At 40.8% G+C, this 18,078-nt stretch overlaps 2 protein-coding genes across 2 annotated transcripts in view; both read right to left on the bottom strand.

The window, feature by feature from the left end:
- IFI16 (interferon gamma inducible protein 16) overlaps window positions 1-6,082 on the bottom strand; it is a 26,455-nt gene extending 20,373 nt beyond the window's left edge. Inside the window, exons 1-2 of the mRNA XM_023516423.1 lie at window positions 5,821-6,082; window positions 633-899 (exon numbers count right to left, since the gene is read on the bottom strand). Coding sequence (XP_023372191.1) covers window positions 633-897 — 265 coding nt within the window. The 5' untranslated portion in view covers window positions 898-899; window positions 5,821-6,082. The remainder of the gene's footprint in view (window positions 1-632; window positions 900-5,820) is intronic.
- A 3,937-nt stretch (window positions 6,083-10,019) lies between these two features.
- The window catches only part of LOC100959456 (gamma-interferon-inducible protein 16-like), a 46,297-nt gene continuing 38,238 nt past the window's right edge, over window positions 10,020-18,078 (bottom strand). The window contains 3 exon segments of the mRNA XM_023516370.1: window positions 10,020-10,049; window positions 13,378-13,572; window positions 15,770-16,165. Of these exon segments, the coding sequence (XP_023372138.1) occupies window positions 10,041-10,049; window positions 13,378-13,572; window positions 15,770-16,165 (600 nt within the window). The 3' untranslated portion in view covers window positions 10,020-10,040.

Raw genomic sequence — 18,078 nt, forward strand, 5'->3', positions numbered from 1 at the left:
AGTACCTCTGTAAGTTATCATCAAATTAACTGTAACAAGCTGGTCCACATAGGAACTGTAGTGATATGTACACGTACTTTACTTTCTGAGTATGAAAAGTAGGTCAAGTTAAGGAGGTGGTCAATGTAGAGAGATGGTCAACGATTGAGGTTCTATTGTGTGTACACACACGCACATCCACATACACACACATAGTAACTCAATGATTTTTATGACAGGGAAGAGCATCTTTCTTAGTAGAAGGCTTAAACTTTACTGCCTCTTTTATTATGAGGGTTAATGATGCACTAAATAGTCTCAGTAGGACAAATACATTAATTGGTTAAAAGTTTATATTTCAAATATAAACAACAAATTTTAACATTTTATTTTGTTGTGGTCTCATCTTTCTAAGGTATGGGAACTCTCAGACTCTCTTCAACTCCCTCTCGTTGCATTCTAAACACACCCTCCAAAACACAGCAAACTGCTTTAGAGTTAGAAATCTCTAAGTCATTCATCTATAGCCACCTGAAAGCAACGACACTGTCAAGGCCACTGAGACATAAATTATGCCAGGGATGTGCAAGGTGGGGCTCTACTCAAGGTTGAGAAGGGCTGGGGACAGTGGCAGGGAGGGAGTGTTCTGTTACCTTTTGCCTTTTCTTTTCTAAGAATTTCAACAAAGGGTTGCAGTGATGCTATTTCTTTGCAGAATTTTATCAGTTTGTCCACACCAGCATCTTCTGGGAACTTCCTTACCATCAAGTTAGCAAATTTAACTTTGTCGTGTTCATCTTGCATTTTTGAAGTCAGTTTTAATGGATCTGTCAGTAAGAACTTGACCATTTTAAACTGGTCATCATTGATTTCTTCTAGTCCTTTAAGTAGAATAATCCTCCAGCATTCATTTGCCATCTCTAAAGACACAGGTGAGCATACAAGAGAAAAAAGGCATACAGTATTACACACATACACAATTTAAATGACTGTGCCTACCTGAGGAGCCAGTGTTTTCTCCTTGGATGTGTGTGACAAAAGGGGAATTAATGACCCAATATGTCACTGTGGAGAGGTTGAGAGCTGCTATATTAGGAACGTCGATGAAATTCATCCTGTTTTATGAGGATAGCTGAGTTGGGTCCAAGTGTGTGTGGTGGAAGGAGGCATGGAAATGGGCCATCGTGATGGGGTTTTGAAACTCTACCCAGCACCAGAGTTTCTGTTCCTTGTCTCATCCTATAGCGGGGCTGGAGCTTCTCCCAGTGCCTGCCTGTTGGTTCCTATTTCTTCCTACTCCCACTGTCATTAAACTGGTTTAAAGGTAAATGGTCTGCAGCTGCCTACCTTAAACTAATACCATTCTGAGTCCTGAGCTGGAGTCCCAATCCAATTCCCCTTATCTCTTTCCTAGGTGACTCTCCTTCACATACTGTCTGCCGTGGTGCTGACCATGTCCTCTGCGTCCTTAATACCACCACTTTGATGAACATCTCTGCAATCTATGGTGCAGGGTTGCAGAATTTATTAGCTGAAATTATCTCATTAGCTGCTTGATTTCTTTAGGCTTTGTATAAGTTTTCTCTCATTAAGCCACATTTTTATTTCACTGACATTCTTTGTGATTTCCCCATTTTCATTTCAAAAAATTTCTTACTCCTAAAATGACTCAGAAGACCTTGAATACCCACATCTTCTTTACTTCTTATACTTTTGTATTCATTATAACTGATGCTATGGAAACAGCAGACCTTGTATTTGTGTGCTTCATGACCTTGCTAATTCCTTTCTCACTGCCTGGAAAGCTGTCAGGTTCCTAGTCAGGAACCCTTAGAACATCTATGTCTTGAAATTATTGAAGAAGTGTTTTCCAGACAGCCTGACCTTTTTGGACCTTGTTTGTGGATGGAAATAGTTATGCGGAAAATGGAACTCAGAGGGCAGGACGTGCAGAGGTCACTAGGGAAGGGCTCTTCCTCCGGGAACCTCAGCACAAATGGCCGAGTTGACTGCGCTCACCAGAGCCTTGGAACTTTCAGATGGTAATGTTGCTAACACTTATACAAACCCAATTAAACCCTATATAATTTTACATACACCTGGGGCCATCTGGAGGGAATGAGGTCAGCTGACAATAGAAAGGAGAGAAATTAAGCAGGATCAAGAGGTCCTCCGCCTTTTAGAAGCACTCTTGTTCCCTTGCAAGGTGGAAGTTATGCACTACCAGGGATATCAAAAGGGCATGGACTTGACAAGCAGCAAGGTTACAATTGACAAATGCCACCAGTGCTCTTGGCAGATTTTCAACCAGCATATGACAAGGCACAAATGGAGTGGGCTAAGAAGGAAAAGTTTCAAAAGTAAGATGCTAGTTGGCTATTAGATGATCAGGGATGATGCTACTGCCTCAGGCTTTGGCCTCCCAATTTATCAGGCAATGACATGAAATGACTCATTATGGAAAAGAGGCTTTGTCTGATCCTGGCTAATAGGAAGGAACCTACCCAAACAATTAAAGAAGTGACTTCTCAACATTTAACTGCCTACAGAACAACCCCAGGCCTGAAAACAAGAATAAGGGACTCCTGTGACAACATCAAGGAATGGGACCATTTGAGGGCTACCAAGTGGATATTACCCAGATGGCCTTGATCCCTGGGCTGTATTTACTTCTCATACTTGTGGACACTTTCAAAGTGGGTAGAGTCTTTCCACATCCAAACTGAAAAGGCCCCAGACATAGTAAAATTTTTGCTAAAAGAAATTATTCACCCCTTATCTCATTATGGGCTTTCAAAGAATCTACAGAGTAATAATGGTCTGTCACTTGTGGCTAAAATAACACAAAGAGTAAGCAAATTTGGGAGAACCCAGTGGAAACTGCACATAGCCTGGAGACCTCAATTGTCAGACAAATCTGAAAAGATGAACTAAACTTTGAAGAAACATGTTGCCAAACTATGCCAGGAGACCCATCTATACCGGAACCAGGTTTTGCAGATTCGTAGCCCACAGAAGCAGAACTAAGCTAAGTTCCTACGAAACAGGCTATGGAAGACCCTTCCAGACTGCCTCAGTCCAGGTACCCCCTGGGTACCATGGACTGGGTTGGACATGATTTCAAAGTTCAAAATGTGTACAGCATATATCCAACGAGTTTTGCCTCCAATTTATCAGTTTTCCCTCCCCAGATCTTCACCTTCTCCCTTAGGTAACATATACTCTTTTCAGCCTAGAGATAAGGTCCTCCTGAAAACCTAGAGGTATGGACCTGGGGAACAAGTGGAAGAAAAGTGGGCCCAGACACATTCTGCTCACCACTCCCACTGCAGGACAGGTGGCTGAACTGAAGGCATGGACTCAGCACACCACGACCAAAGTTTACCCTGGGGAGTGACCAGACACATGGCTGGCCTCAGCTGATGGAGAAACTAAGATCAAAGATAAGAAGTTTGGAAGCACCTTCGTCTCCTTTGTACTCTGTTTAACTTTTGGACTTTCCCAAGATATCATTCCTTTTTAGAGAAATGAAAACATGTAGACTTAATCTTGCTCAAAATGTAATGAATGTGTCTGACTTCCACCTTGCAGAGGAACTTACGTTGAACAGGTGTTTACCTCATATTCAACTGGAATCTGTACCCTTATAGAATTGACTAGCTATGTCACTCTTTTGTCAACACCCAAAAGACCATGAGCTATCCATGAGCTATGGGGATATCCAAGAGACAGAGAGCTAGCAGATATCCGTCTACTGGTTAGGGCCCCATCTGGAGAGAGAAAAAACAGGGACATATTTTTCATTTAGATCAAAACAGTCACCCGAGTGAAGAGTGTGTTAAGTTTTCAGGATGCCCGTCTTCTTGTTTGAACCTTACCAACTTCCTCTTTTTCCCCCCCTTTGAGACAGAGTCTCACGCTGTTGCCCTGAGTAGAGTGCCGTGGCATCATTATAGCTCACAAACCACCTCAAACTCTTGGGTTCAAGAGATCCTCTGGCTTCAGCTTCCCCAGTAGCTGAGACTACAGTACCTGCCATAAAGTCCGGCTGGTTTTCTATTTTTAGTAGAGACAAGGTCTTGGATGACTCAATTTCCTTCTTAATTGCAGTAAAAGCACAACAGTCTCTTATGCCGACAGGCACATGGAGCTGCCCCAAGGATGGTTTCGTTATGAGGGAGACAGGCCTTCTCTTATGTGCCAGGAAATGCCGCCAGAGGACCTCGTGCTCTGGGAAGATTAACTCTATTTTTGCCTCGTGTATAGGACTTCCAGTCTAACCTCACTTGAGTTGCCAGAGAACTCAATTATCAGGTCACTGCTGTAGTGACCTGCACTCCTCTGTCCTGCTGAGTACACTGCCTCATCTGAGTTTATCATGCCGGCCAGGGGCCAGGGTCGTTGGTCTCAACAGTGCAGCAATTGGTCATTTGGTGTGCTCTAAGGCCTAGGCATTAAATGCTACCTCTCAGGCCCTAGGTTCCCCGGGTATGGAGTAGGGGCAAATCAGGGAGGGGGTCCTAGAAGACTGGGCTGTGATAAATTATTTATTCCTCAGACATAACCATACCTATGATGATTTCAAAGGAATGTGCTGCTTTAGCCTGTCTAATAACTACCAATTCATTGAAAATAAGTTAAAAGAGGTTTTTGAAAGAGAGATTCATGGTATCAAACAGAGAGAAGGATTCTTCGGAGCAGATCTTGAACTGACTGTTTTCTTGGCTTCCCAATACAGGGTGGCTTTGAGCCTTAATTGCTGCTGCCAGTTCCCTTATTCTTCCTGGATTGTTTGCTGCTGCATTCAATGTGTCCCTTGATGAATCACTAATTGTGCTGCTTGGTTTAGTTTTAGGAGATTTAATCCTAAGGTTAATGCAATGAATAATAGTCATGATTTCCATTGAAATCCATGAGTCCATTTCATAGATACGAAATTAGCAGTAAAAGTGGGGGATGTTAGTGAAGAGAAATAGGAAAATGGGGTTGGTTTGAGGCTAAAGTTTTTGTTAGCCTCCTGGCAAGTGGTATTTATTTATTTTCATATTTTGATCATAGTAAACATAAAATCATTGTAACCATAAAATCATGGGTAAAAATGTACTAAATTTCTCTTTTAGATACTTGAGGATAAAGAAAGTAAACATACTGATTTCCTAAACCAAAGAGAAATGTCTCAGGAAATGAAAGTGATTCCCCAAAGTACACCCTTACTGTTTGTTATTTTTATCGTTATTTCTGGATCATTTACAAACTAGGAGTATTTAAAATCAGAAGACTACTTGTGACCCCCACCCTCACCTTGCTTAAGCCACATTCCTTTTCCTTGCTCCCGCCAACTACCAGCCCCCTTGAGAAAACAGTCCGAGGGGGCATCAACACGGGAGGGAAAAGCCGGTGTTTCCTTGTTAGAGTAAATGTTACTCTGATGTTGCTGTAGATTAAGTTTTGGATTAATTTATAATTCTCTAGATACCTTTTTCTTTGTAACTTTCTATAAAAAACTGCTGTAACCAAAGCAGAGTTGATCTGAGAGACTTAACTCTCGCTGTTCTCCAAATTCGCTGTCTTTTTGGCCATTAAAGCTTGCGGGGACCCTTTCCTGTCTCTGTGTTTCAAATGCATTTCCGCTTTTTCAGACCTCAGTTGTGACGAAATTTAAAAAAACACAAAACGTTTATTATCCTTCCGAGGAACTGAAGGATTGGAATCTAGCAAGGGCAGGTTTCGCTTTCCTGAACGCCGCTCATGGCAGCCCTGCCCCTCGGGCCCCCCTCCCCCCACCAGGAAGCCCCAATACTGATTCCTTCCTAGTTACCTAAAGGAAACCCCTGGACTCACCTTCCCGGAAATTTCTCCGACGTAGTCCAGATCTTGAGATCTTCAGAAATGCAAGAAGCAATGTGTGTTTTGAGTAGAAAATCAGGAAAGCGCTCAGAAGCTGAGCTGCAGGATGTTATAATCTTCTCAAGTGCTCCCCAAAAGAAGTTTTTACAAACGTAACGAAGAGAAAAGACCCTGAATAAAGGCACCTGATAACGGAGGAGTGCTAGCTGTCTCACCGCGTGCGAGGGCCCCAGGGAGAGAGCAGTTAGGAAGCCCTGCCGAGACTCCTCCCATCAACTTGCTTAGCTTTCGTTTCTGCTCAGTGAGTCAGAGCAAACGAGCAGCTTCCTTCCCGTAATTTTATCAGAATAACAGGGGGAGGGGGAGAGTGGGCAGTGGAGGATGAGAAATTACTTGCTGGGTAAAATATGTATTATTTAAGTGACAGATATAATAAAAGCCCTGACTTCACTGCTATGCAACGTGTCCACATGACAAAGCTATCATTGCATCCCATAAATTTGTACAAAGAAATAAAATACACAAATAACTATTTTTTCCTTAAAATGTCAATAGTTGAAAGGAATTCAATACTAGAAACTTCTCATCTGGCAGTCTCACAAGTGGTGATGCGGGAAGACGAGGCCCAATGGGGAGAAAGAACACGCGAACACGGTGTTTAAAAGAGGAAGGGCTGGTTTTATTTCAGCCGGCTCAGCCCGAGCAGACCCAGAGACCCCAAATGACCATGCGCCCGGAGGGGCTCAGTCTTCTCCTTTTTATCTCCGGTCAAAAAGTTCCAGCCCCTGGGTACCTTCGTCATTGGTCACTTTGAATCAAGCTGCAGAAGCAGGCTCCAGCTTTTACAGAAGCGGAAGCAATAACTCCGGCTGGGTAGACCAAGGTAACTGCAGCCCCTTCCTGGCTTCTTCAGAAGGTTTTTTGTTAGTTTTTAACAAAGGTGCATTTGCAAAAGAGAGGGTTGAAAGAATCCCCAGTTCCCAGGAGGACTGGATAGCGACAAAGCCAGGGTAAGCGGCCTGGGGGTTGGTAAACAGCCAACAGTGTCTGTAAATAGATGGGGAGGGAGCAGCCAGTTCTTTTCAGGTAGGGGAAGTAAACCAGGTTTAATATTTTAACTACATATTTGAAGAGTTTAATCTCTCCTCTCTGTTGACTCTCAAATGCATGGGCCTAGTTGGTCCTGACCAGGGGTGGGGCACCTCTAGATTCTTTTCCTCTCTTGTGATTCTGAAGAACCCCCAGGAATTGCCATCTGCAGGCATTTTCCTTGGTTTCCCCATGATTGAGATGGGGTACACTGCGGAGAAGTCAACCTGTCTACCTCCCACAATGGAGGAAGAAACCGAATTTGTAGCTTTTAAACTTCTTTCATTGACAACAAACAAAAAAAGTCTACAAGATCTCAGCCCTGGGATATATATCTACCATGGCTTCTCATAAAAAACGCATCAGAAAAGAGCAGTGTAGGGGAAACAACCACTCTTATTCTTTGGATAGTTGGCCCCAAACAGTAACAGCAGAACTGAAATGCCTTTTTTCCTTGGAATAATTGGTCATAGATAGCTTCAGACCACTAGAGAATCCGGGTTTATAAGGTTGTGACTTGGCATATTATGTCACTTTATTATTACAGGAGTGAGAGTGAGGGTCTCTTCAGCTTTCTCCATCTGGGGTAAAATCATGTCTTATTCATTTGTTTAGTTTTCACCTCACATCTGGTCCCAAACATTAGGACGTCTACTCCAAACCAGAATAACAGGCTTAGATTCTAATTTGAGACTATAATTGACCACCTAAGTGTCACCAGGAAAGTGAATTTATCTTTCTGTTCCCCTTTGTATACCTTAGATAAGGCAAATAAAAAGGAGAAAATGACCAACTCTCTGATGCTATTTCAAAGATTAAACAACACAAAATAACTACAAAATACCAAGTGCCAAATATGTGATCAATAAATATGTTATAAGCTTCAGTTTTGAGATCTTTTTTTCCACTCTACTCTAAAGAAATTATTCTCTGGTTTGTCTAAGCGTTTCCTTACATGTGGAATGTGAGAACCAGGAAATAAGATTTGAGATTTGTTTGAGGAGCTGCAGTATGGAACAAATGAATGAAGCCAGGTATTTCACAGGGTGAAATATTCTTCTGAAATACAAGTACCTTTATGTGAATCACCAGAAAGTGTCCTACTTGGCAGACTAAATCCTGGTTATGCCTCTTTAGGAAACCAATTCTGAAAAGATATCCCCAGCTTTGGGCTAGAGCAATGTCTCTGCAGACCACAGAGCTTGACAATTGAAGTATAGGCTATTTTCACTCCAACCGGCTGCCAAGCCTGGCTTCTGTGGGCAGGACGCAGTTTATTCATGCTTGACCGGGGCCTCACCTGGTGAAATCACACCCAAAGAATGAAGTCTAGAAATGAGGCCCTTTGTGTTCTACTTTGATTTTCAAGCCACACACTATTTGCTTTTAAGTAACTCAACAAATGGGTTAAAGAGATTGCCAGGGAAGAACTCTTTTTGAAAAAGTAGGGTTTTTTTCTATCAAATTTATAAAAATTAATGTGAATTAATTAATGTATTTTTTTACATTATATGTTATATTTTAAATTTTTTATTAGATCATAACTGTACATTACTGCATTTATGGGGTACAATATGCTGATTTTATGTACAATTTGGAATGTTTATATCAAATTGGTTAACATATAATTTGCCTGACTTATTTAATTGTTGTGTTTAGACACATATACTCTATTATTAATATATTTGACATGTACACTTGCAATATGCACAGTAGGTAAGGTCCCACCAGCAGTCTCCATCCACTGTCCCTACCTTCCCTCCCCTTGCCCTCCTTCTTTCTCCTTTCTGGGCTATAATTGTGTCTTATTTTTCATATGAAAGTGTGGGTGATTATATATCGATTTAATAATAGTATTGAGTACATTGGGCATTTTTTCCCCATTCTTGAGATACTCTACTACGAAGAATATGATCCAGCTCCATTCATATAAACATAAAAGAGGTAAAGTTTCTGTCTTCTTTATGGCTGCATAATATTCCATGGTATCAAAAACATAAATTAGGAGAAAGATTCCATATTTAACAAATGGTGCTGGGTGAACTGGCTGGCAACTTGTAGAAGAATTAAACCGGACCCACACCTTTCACCATTAACAAAAATTGACTCTGACTGGATAAAAGATTTAAACTAAAGACATGAAACTGTAAAGATTCTTGGAGACAGTGGAGGGGAAACACTTGTAGAAATTAGCTTGGAAGAATACCTTAAGAGGAGAATCACCCAGGCAATTGAAGCAACACCAAAATTACTTTACTGGGATATGATCAAACTAAAAAGCTTCTGTACAGCCAAGAACACAGTAAGTAAAGCAAGCAGATAGCCCTCAGAATGGGAGAGGATAGTTGCAGGTTATGTTTCTAATAAAGGTTTGATAACCAGAATTCATAGAGAACTCAAACTTATTATTAAAAATGGAACAAGTGATCCCATTTCATTGTGGGCAAGAGATTTGAACAGAAGCTTCTCTGCAGAAGATAAGCAGATGGCCTGCAGACACATGAAAAAAATGTTCATAATCTTTAATCATCAGAGAAATGCAAATCAAAGCCACTTTGAGATACCATCTAATTCCAGTATGATTAGCCCACATAACAAAATCCCAAAACTTCAGATGTTGGCATGGATGTGGAGGGAAGGGAACACTTCTGTAGTGTTGGTAAGAATGCAAACTAATACGTACCTTCTGGAAAGAAGTTTGGAGAACACTTAAGGAACTAAAAGTAGACCTGCCATTCGATCCTGCAATTTCTCTACTATGTATATATACAGATGACCAAAAATCACTTTACAACAAATACATTTGCATAAGAATGTTTATTGCAGCCCAATTCATAACTGCCAAGTCATGGAAGCAGCCCAAGTGCCCATCGACCCACGAATGGATTAACAAATGTAAATTAATTTAAAAATTAATGCTAATAAAATTTTTAAAAAGAGTCTAGAAGGCAGGCTCTAGTGAAGTTTCCATATCTCCATCTGGATTGAGTGTTTCTTTCTTTCTTTTCATTTCTTTTCTTTTCTTTATTGGCCAGGGCTGGGTTTGAACCTACCACCTCTGGCATATGGGACCGGCGCCCTATCCTTTTGAGCCATAGGTGCTGCCCTTTCCTTCTTTTCTTGTCCTAGATGTGCTTCAAGAAGAAAAAGACAAAAGATAAATCAGTGAAAAGGCAGATGGTCATTCATTTCTTCCTTCACTCACATGTCTCCTCCCAATCAGCCACTGCTCCTCCTCTATTCCTATCTAAAGAACTCTCTTCTCACTCCCACCTACCTCCTTGGATGAGTTCCTGCCCTTTGAGTTATGTCTCTCCCCTACCCTTGGTTGGGACCATGAAATGGGTACACAGTACTACACAGGGTGAGCACAGGGGGAAAGTAGGAGAAGTCGGAGAAACTTAGCAAAGAGGAAGGAGCTGGGGTACCCAATGCAAGGAGTGGAGGGGAAGGTTCTCCTTGGGTAGAAAGGTGAGAGGAGGGTATAAAAGGTATTCCTGGTCAAGAAATACTTGTGATGTTTGACTTATGGCCCCTGCAGTAAAGCCATCTGAGAGCCCATATATGACTGTGTGCCAGGATGCATCAGCCTTGCTTCTAAGCACTTTGCGTTCCAGTAGTAGGCTTTGTTAGTGTCCCAGGAATCCCACAGAAATGTGTCTGTCATTGTAACACAGTCTGTGGACTCTGTCATGGAGCCCCAACCACCCCTGTCTGCTGTAGTGTATGTCTCTCACTAAGGCAGGTTCTGATTCATGCAGGGGCACCCTCGATTATTTAGGTGTGATAGGAGCTCTGCTGACTGCCCTCAAATTAAATTCCCTTTCCTGATCACTGTGTGTTATAAAGAATTAAACTAAACTAATTAAATTAGTTAAGATATAAAACAATTGGATTTTTACAAGGCTTACTTAAAATTATAATTGAAAACCCCTTAGAAGAAGCTTAGATATCCTGAGTACTCAATGAATAAGTGACATCAATGTCATTAATATCACTATTTTCTTCAGATAGTACTAGCCACAGCTACTACTTTAACAACTATGTCTATAGTGATGTAATTCAGTCAAGACCCGGCCTAAATTGTCTTTCAAGTTCAATATCTATATATCACATGGATATTCATAATTTCCTATGGAAACCCCTCTAACTGAACTTGTCTAAAAAGGAAGACATGTTTTGTTTCCTGGAACATGATTTTTTCTACTGTGTTCATAGGGGTATATTCAAGAATAAATGGAATAACGTACATGAAAACACAACTTTTACTTCTACCAGACCCAGATATCCAATTAGCAGAAGTGTCATTGTTAGAATTGTTATTTCACAGTCTATGCAAGGCTTGTACAAGTTTACAGATGTTTTGTAACTCATGTTGACTATCTGTGGGGTCCCCAGGTAAGGATGTGGCAAATAGGAATAAAAATAGTGCCTCCCTTTTCCCCGTGTATAGTAATTTTAAACTAGCAATATCTCTGGTTTCCTGACCATTCTGTGCTGTTTGCTTTAGGGGAGTTATGACAAAAGATGAAAAAGAAAAAAGAGAGAGAACAGCCTTCTTTTGGTTTTCAATCAGAGGGCTTATGGAAATCATATTACAAACAGTATCTTTGGCATCACCCATGATGTATATGAGCAAGGACTTCTTTCAGAGCTAGTGAATCATAGAGGAAGTGATCAGACATATTCTCTGTCTGTGGAGGTGAGTACATCAATGAAGAAATGAATGTATGGGGTGGTTACATGTAGGAGACTCTTATGGCTGTAGAAACAGTTGTCTCACCTACATAGAAAGATGGGACTTAGGAAAACTCCATATAGGGGATTTGGAGTGGGATGGACTTGATCTGCACATGGCTCATTTGTTGCATGACACTGGGGAAGTGTCTTTAATGTTCCTCATCAGCTGATCTGACAATTAAGGGGTTAGGAGAATGTAGCCAGAATGTAGGTGAAATAAATTCCTTCCCAGGTTGTTGCCTGGGGATGTCCACTTATGTTTCTGAAGTATCAGAGAAAGATGGGTCTGAGCTGGTAATGACGAGGGATGAATCCCATCCAGGGTCACCTAAACCAAGATGGCTAAAAAGCAGAAGCTGCTACTTGATCCTCAATGTGGATTTTTGACCCATATGTGGATTTTTTTTTTGAGGAAATAGGACTTTTTGGACCTACTAACAGCAATAAACACAAAAACCCAAAAACCTACCACAAACTGTAAACCCCCTATAGGGGGTCTAGTGTGTATAGGTAGCTTGTAGCAACCCGTCCGGCTCCTGTGGCCCTGGTCTCGGTTAGTGCAGGAAGGAACCAGGCGAGAAGCGGATTAGAAGTACAAGGTTGTGGAAGGCGGGCTAGCCCTTACTTTCCGGGTAGCCCCGAGCAACCTCCGCACCAGCCTTTTATGGGGAGTAATTAACAATGACTACGTGCTGAGGGCACAGGTTCCTCCCACAAGGAACTCCTGTGGAGGAATGGCCCCAAGTCCACGCCTCAGCTGCAGATCATCTTGCTCGGATGTTGGCGTCTCCTACAGTAGCCTGTCTTCAGCTAGCACCTGTGGGATAGTGGTGACCTTCAGCTAGCACCTGTGGGATAGTGGTGACCTTCAGCTAGCACCTGTGGGATAGTGGTGACCTTCAGCTAGCACCTGTGGGATAGTGGTGACCACTGCAGCGTGGGTCAGAGGCCCTAATAGATTGCTGCAGACAACTGCCAAAATATTTTTTGTTAATTTATAAAATAATTAGGAATTCTTGTGCATAAAATGTTTAATATTTACTCACTCTTTTTTTTTTTTACAGTGAAGACTCAATTTCTTGCTTTATGCCAAAAGACACCTCAGTAGAGGCTGTTTTTTTATCTACCATTAGTTTCCTGCACCTTTCAACACATATTACAGCTGTCCTGAAATCACGTGCCATTTCACAATCTTAATTTTGGGTATGTACTATTTTGTCTGCCTAGAAGACTTTCTTATGCCTGTCTTTATTTTGCTTAGAACAATAAATAGTACCTACTGCATGCTAATTTCTTAGAATGTGTGGGGCCCTGAACTATGAAATACATGGCTCCTAGCCCCTTAATTGGCAGATCAGCTGATGAGGAACATTAAAGACACTTCCCCAGTGTCATGGAACAAATGAGCCCGTGCAGACCAAGTCCATCCACTCCAAATCCCTTGCTTGTGACCACTATGTGAGATTAGTGCCACATTGTCCCAATTTCAAGTGTTTTAGCATTTCCCACGTTTCAAATCCTGTTGAAGCCAATAATGACTGCCCTTGTCTCAGTACATTTTAAGAAGTTTCTCTACTGAAATCTGAGTGCAAGGGCATTCTCTGTTCTCTCGTGTCTTAACTTGAATCTATGTGCGAAAGAAGGCGAAATCTGGTCCTTGCAAAGCATAAACCAAATAATTTTCCTTTTGAAAAACAAATACTTTGTCTATTCAAGTCTCACCTGGATGAAACTATGCGTGCTACTCTTCAGTTTGGTTCTGTCTTTTTTTTTGTTTTGCACTTGAAAGAAGAAGAATTGAAGTGTATCTCCTTCTTCGCAGGGGAAATCATGACATTGTCCTTCCCCCACCACTTCAATGATGCTTCCCGTGTCATCTTCAACTTCATAGATTGTTGTCTGTTCTTCTAGTGATTTCTACAACAGAAAATTAATATCCAGTTCCTGAGAACATGTCTAATATCTACCTCACAGATGAGGAAGTCCCTGTGATGGGTTAGAACTGTGTAGACACACGTGGGCCTTAGGCTTGGTTTTCTCAATGAGCTCTTCCTTATTATCCTTTTTAAATCTTTTTGGTCCTATGTATTTCTCCAGTACTTATGTGTATAGAATAGTGGATTATCTTCTTAATTTCTACTGCATTCCACCTCCAGGTAAGCTATGAATTCCAAAGCACCTTTACATGGGGCAATCTGAAATCCTTGATGAAAGGGATTCAAAAATTGCAAAAATTTGCAAAAGTAACCGGAAAATACCTAATCTTCCTAATCCTGCAATTTCCTACTAAAAATTAATGATCAGTCCTGTAAATTGACTTGAATCCTGCTTTAAACAACTTTTGGAAAGAGCTGAACAGACAGAACAGTGGGGTAAATCTTTCTCCTCAAAATCATTTGTTTGAGAATCTGCTTTACAGAGATCCTGAGTAAACATCAGTAGAACAGGCTTCAGTGTTCTCTGCAGGGCTGAGTTCTATGTCCCACATGAATCCTGCCTTCAAAGAAAGGTGCGAGGCAAGCTTTTGCGCTTTGACACCTTACCCAGCTTCAGTTGTTATCTGCCTGCTGCCAAGAAGGAGGAAAGGGGCAGGTGCAGCCGATTTTAGACTGTACCTCCACCAATTTACAGCCCCCTTAATATCAGCTAGCCCAGGGTCTTGGCTGTTGGCTTTTCCCTTTTCATTCCTTGGGATGCCATGCCACCATCTCCTTGCTATCTTTTCTCCCACATCCCTATTCTCTTTCACTTTCTCTTTCTAAGAATATAAAATAAATTCTATAGCCTCATATACTAATTTTTGTCTGGAGAAATTGCACCTCCACCACACACGATGAGCACCTCCTGAGCTTTCCACTGTAATGCTTGGTAGGCTTTTTTTGCCTTTGGCCCTGTGCAAAATGGATGATCTTTTGCTACAAGTATTTATTCAATATATTATGCGGGATGTGCAATAAAAACTATTTACGAGGACTTCATCCCCGTCCTGAGCTCAGGACCTTAAGTTCAAACTTTCAGTTTCTGGCTCACTACAGCTGCATGTTTTACTCATTAATTCTAGAACTGTGCTCATAATAATGATCACTTTAAAAGTGTATGCCCAGAATAATGCAGGTAAAATGAGGGGTTAGTTGGGAAAACAAAAACACTGTGCTGTGAGCTGTTGATTATATGAGATCTGCTTGAATAAATAGCAGGCTCTAGACGGTTCCTTGGGTTTGCATGACCTATGACAACCAGGTTCATGAATTTGGACTCTACCATATCAGTTACCACTCTCTGCTCATTGTTTTGCTGACATATCTAAATGACGAGTTTGGATCACATGACTTTCTAAGTGTTACCTAAATCCCTCCTTCTGAGGTGTTCAATACCTTTCTGATGCATGAGTCTCATTTGGTTAGAATGTGATCTTAACTGTTGCCTGCCTTCATTTTCTGGGAATGATCAATCTACTCATTTCTTACTCTTTGACTAAACACATTGGGACTCAAACCTCAAAGGGAGATACTTCATCCCAAATAAAAATATACTGATTATTGCTAAGTGGAGGTAATAAAAATAAAAGTAGTACCCCTATATCATATCCAGTAGGTGGGAGCTTATCTCCCTGCTTCTTGAATTTAAGGGTACTTTTCTCTCATGTCGACCTGTAGTTGTTGATCTACTATTTTCTGATTAGGACTTTATCATACAAATGAAAATAATGTAACCTAGTCATACATACCCTCATATTAACCTGAAAGTAAGAAAAAAATTTCAAAATAAACTTAGTAGAATGTGTATATAAATCCAGATCCTACCTTATTCCTAATCAATATTCCTTAGACCATGTAATCATAGCTGATGAAGGGTCAAGATTTCTCAGTAAACATTTTCCTAATAAGTTCAGCGTAATATTTTGAAAAGGAAAACATGACAGTGAAGATATTATTAGGTTCTGGGTAATTCCCAGTTTAATCCTGAGAAAAGATTTTTCCTACTTATCGTTAGTCTTGAGAGAGTCTTGTGTTTTAATGTTGAGTGAATGGGCAAAACTCCCTTTAGCACCACAAAAGCCTTCTGGTTTCAGCGATTGGTGGAGAAATGAAATAAAACAGTTTTGAGGACTTACCCTATGTAGTGTATATGATCCATTTATAATTGTTCCAGAAGTTAGCATTTCAATAATATAAATCCTCAAGGGCTCCACTGCTATATTTTTGATGATGTCTGGAACCACAATCATTTGGTCAGAACCAGCATCATTTACACTAGAGTTTTCATTTACTTCTAGGAGACCTTTATCTTGCACATAATCTGATATAGTAATGATTTTGTTTCTGGTGAACTTGCTTCTCAAGGTGATGTTCAAAACTTTCACATGAAAGAACTTTTTCTCTGTAGCCACTGTAGCATGAAACACTTCTTTGGGAGTCCTTTTTGGGGACTTATATATCTTATATTTAAATGGCTCCGATACACTCAGTACCATCACTGTCATCGAGTTTGCTGTGGCGTTTTCTTGAGACTGGAGAAAAAAGGGAAATTGTCAAGTGGGAAATACTGACCCACTGTTCAGCAGCACGGAGCCCAACATTTACAGATGTATAGAGCTGTGGCCAGGATGGAGGGTCACTGAGCAGAGCAGAAAAGCAAGTCCTGAACTGGGGTCACAGCCAGGGCAAGACAGAGGAGTCTACATGTGTAAAAAGCAGGAAAAAGTTTTGTGAGAGAACGATCCTTAAGAAGTAAACAATAAGAGAAATGTAAGAGTAGTGGATTCTGGGAGCATTGGCATGAAGGAATTTTAGGGAAATTTTCAGACAAAACAAAACCTTGTATTCCTTCTCTCTCCAGTTGATAGTGCAAGGGCATAAGAATAACAAACAAAATTAAATAACCCTGAAAATGGAAAATGGCGCCGACTGGGAACCACAGACACGAGGGATTTTCAGTTAACACCTGTGTGCACTGGGCAATTTTGAGTGTATAACTCATGGTTCCTCAATGTAACAGTTGGTACTATCATAGCAGGTGGGAACACATGAGGCCTGATGCTTCTAATACCCCAACATCAGCAGGTGCAGGGTAGACACTCTGGAGACTGCCATTTCCACCACCACAGCATTTCCCAATGTCAGGGCTCCAGCTCACTGTCAAAAACCTGAGATCAAGTGGATTTGTTTTTAATATCCTTTCTCTATAAAATTCTGGTCTTCTTAAATTGCAGAACACTTTAAATGAAGGGAAAGTTGTTTAGTCAATAAGAAAAATTGTGGGAGGCCATCCTTCCCATCCTCTAATTGACAAGTGATCAGTCAAATGTTTTCCCAGTTCTATCTTCTTTTGGTTCCTTTTTCTTTTTCTTTTTTTTTGTTTGTGTTTTCTTTTCTTTTCTTTTTTTTGAGACAGAGTCTCACTCTGTCACCCTGAGTAGAGTTCTGTGACACCATCATAAATCACAACAACCTCAAACTCTTAGGCTTGAGTAAACTCTTGCCTCATCCTCCCAAGTAGCTGGCACTATAGGTGCCCATCACTATGCCCAAGCTAGCTCTTCTATTTTTAGTGGCGATGGGGTCATTGCCTTTCTAAAATCAAAGATTTTCATGATACTGATTGCCCTGGTCATGTTCTGCAGATAATCTATTCAATTACAGAAACCAGTGCATAGAAATGTGATGTTGGTTTGTGAGGTAAAAATATGGTAATTTTAGACCTTGACTTTTAATTATATACTTACATATATACATATAATAACTCATTAATTTTATGACTGGATAACCTTCACCTTTCTTACAGGTAGGCTTATATTTAACTACTTTTTTTTTTATTATAAGGGGTGATGGTTTAAATAGTCTCAGTGGGACAGAGACATGAAAATTGGTCACTATTAACAGCAAATTTTATTTTTATTTATTTATATATATTTTTTGAGACAGAGCCTCACTATATCACACTTTGGTATAGTGCTGTGGCACCACAGCTCACAGTAACCTCAAACTCTTGAGCTCAAGCAATTCTCTTGCCTCAGCCTCCCAAGTAGCTAGGACTACTAGGTGCCCATCATAATGCCTGGCTATTCTTTGGTTGTTGTTGTCATTGTTGTTTTAGCAGTCCCTGGCTGAGCTTGAACCCACCAGCCTTGGTATGAGTGGCCAGGGCCCTAACCACTGAGCTATGGGTACTGAGCCAAACAGCAAATGTTAATGTTTTACTTTGTCATTATCTCACCTTTCTAAAGTACAGGAAGCCTCTGACTCTCATGGGTCTCTCATCAACTCCTTCTCACTTTAGTTCTTTCATTACATCCCAAACACACCCTCTGTGTTGGAACTGGAACGCTGCATTTGAATTGGAGTGCTCTTAGCTGTTAACTTGTTGGTGTTTGCAGCACCAACATTATGAAGGCTGCTTACTAACAGATTATGACAGGGATGC

The sequence above is a fragment of the Otolemur garnettii genome, unplaced genomic scaffold, assembly GCF_000181295.1.
Source record: "Otolemur garnettii isolate 467f Iridium unplaced genomic scaffold, OtoGar3 scaffold00091, whole genome shotgun sequence".
Taxonomy (NCBI): Eukaryota; Metazoa; Chordata; class Mammalia; order Primates; family Galagidae; genus Otolemur; species Otolemur garnettii.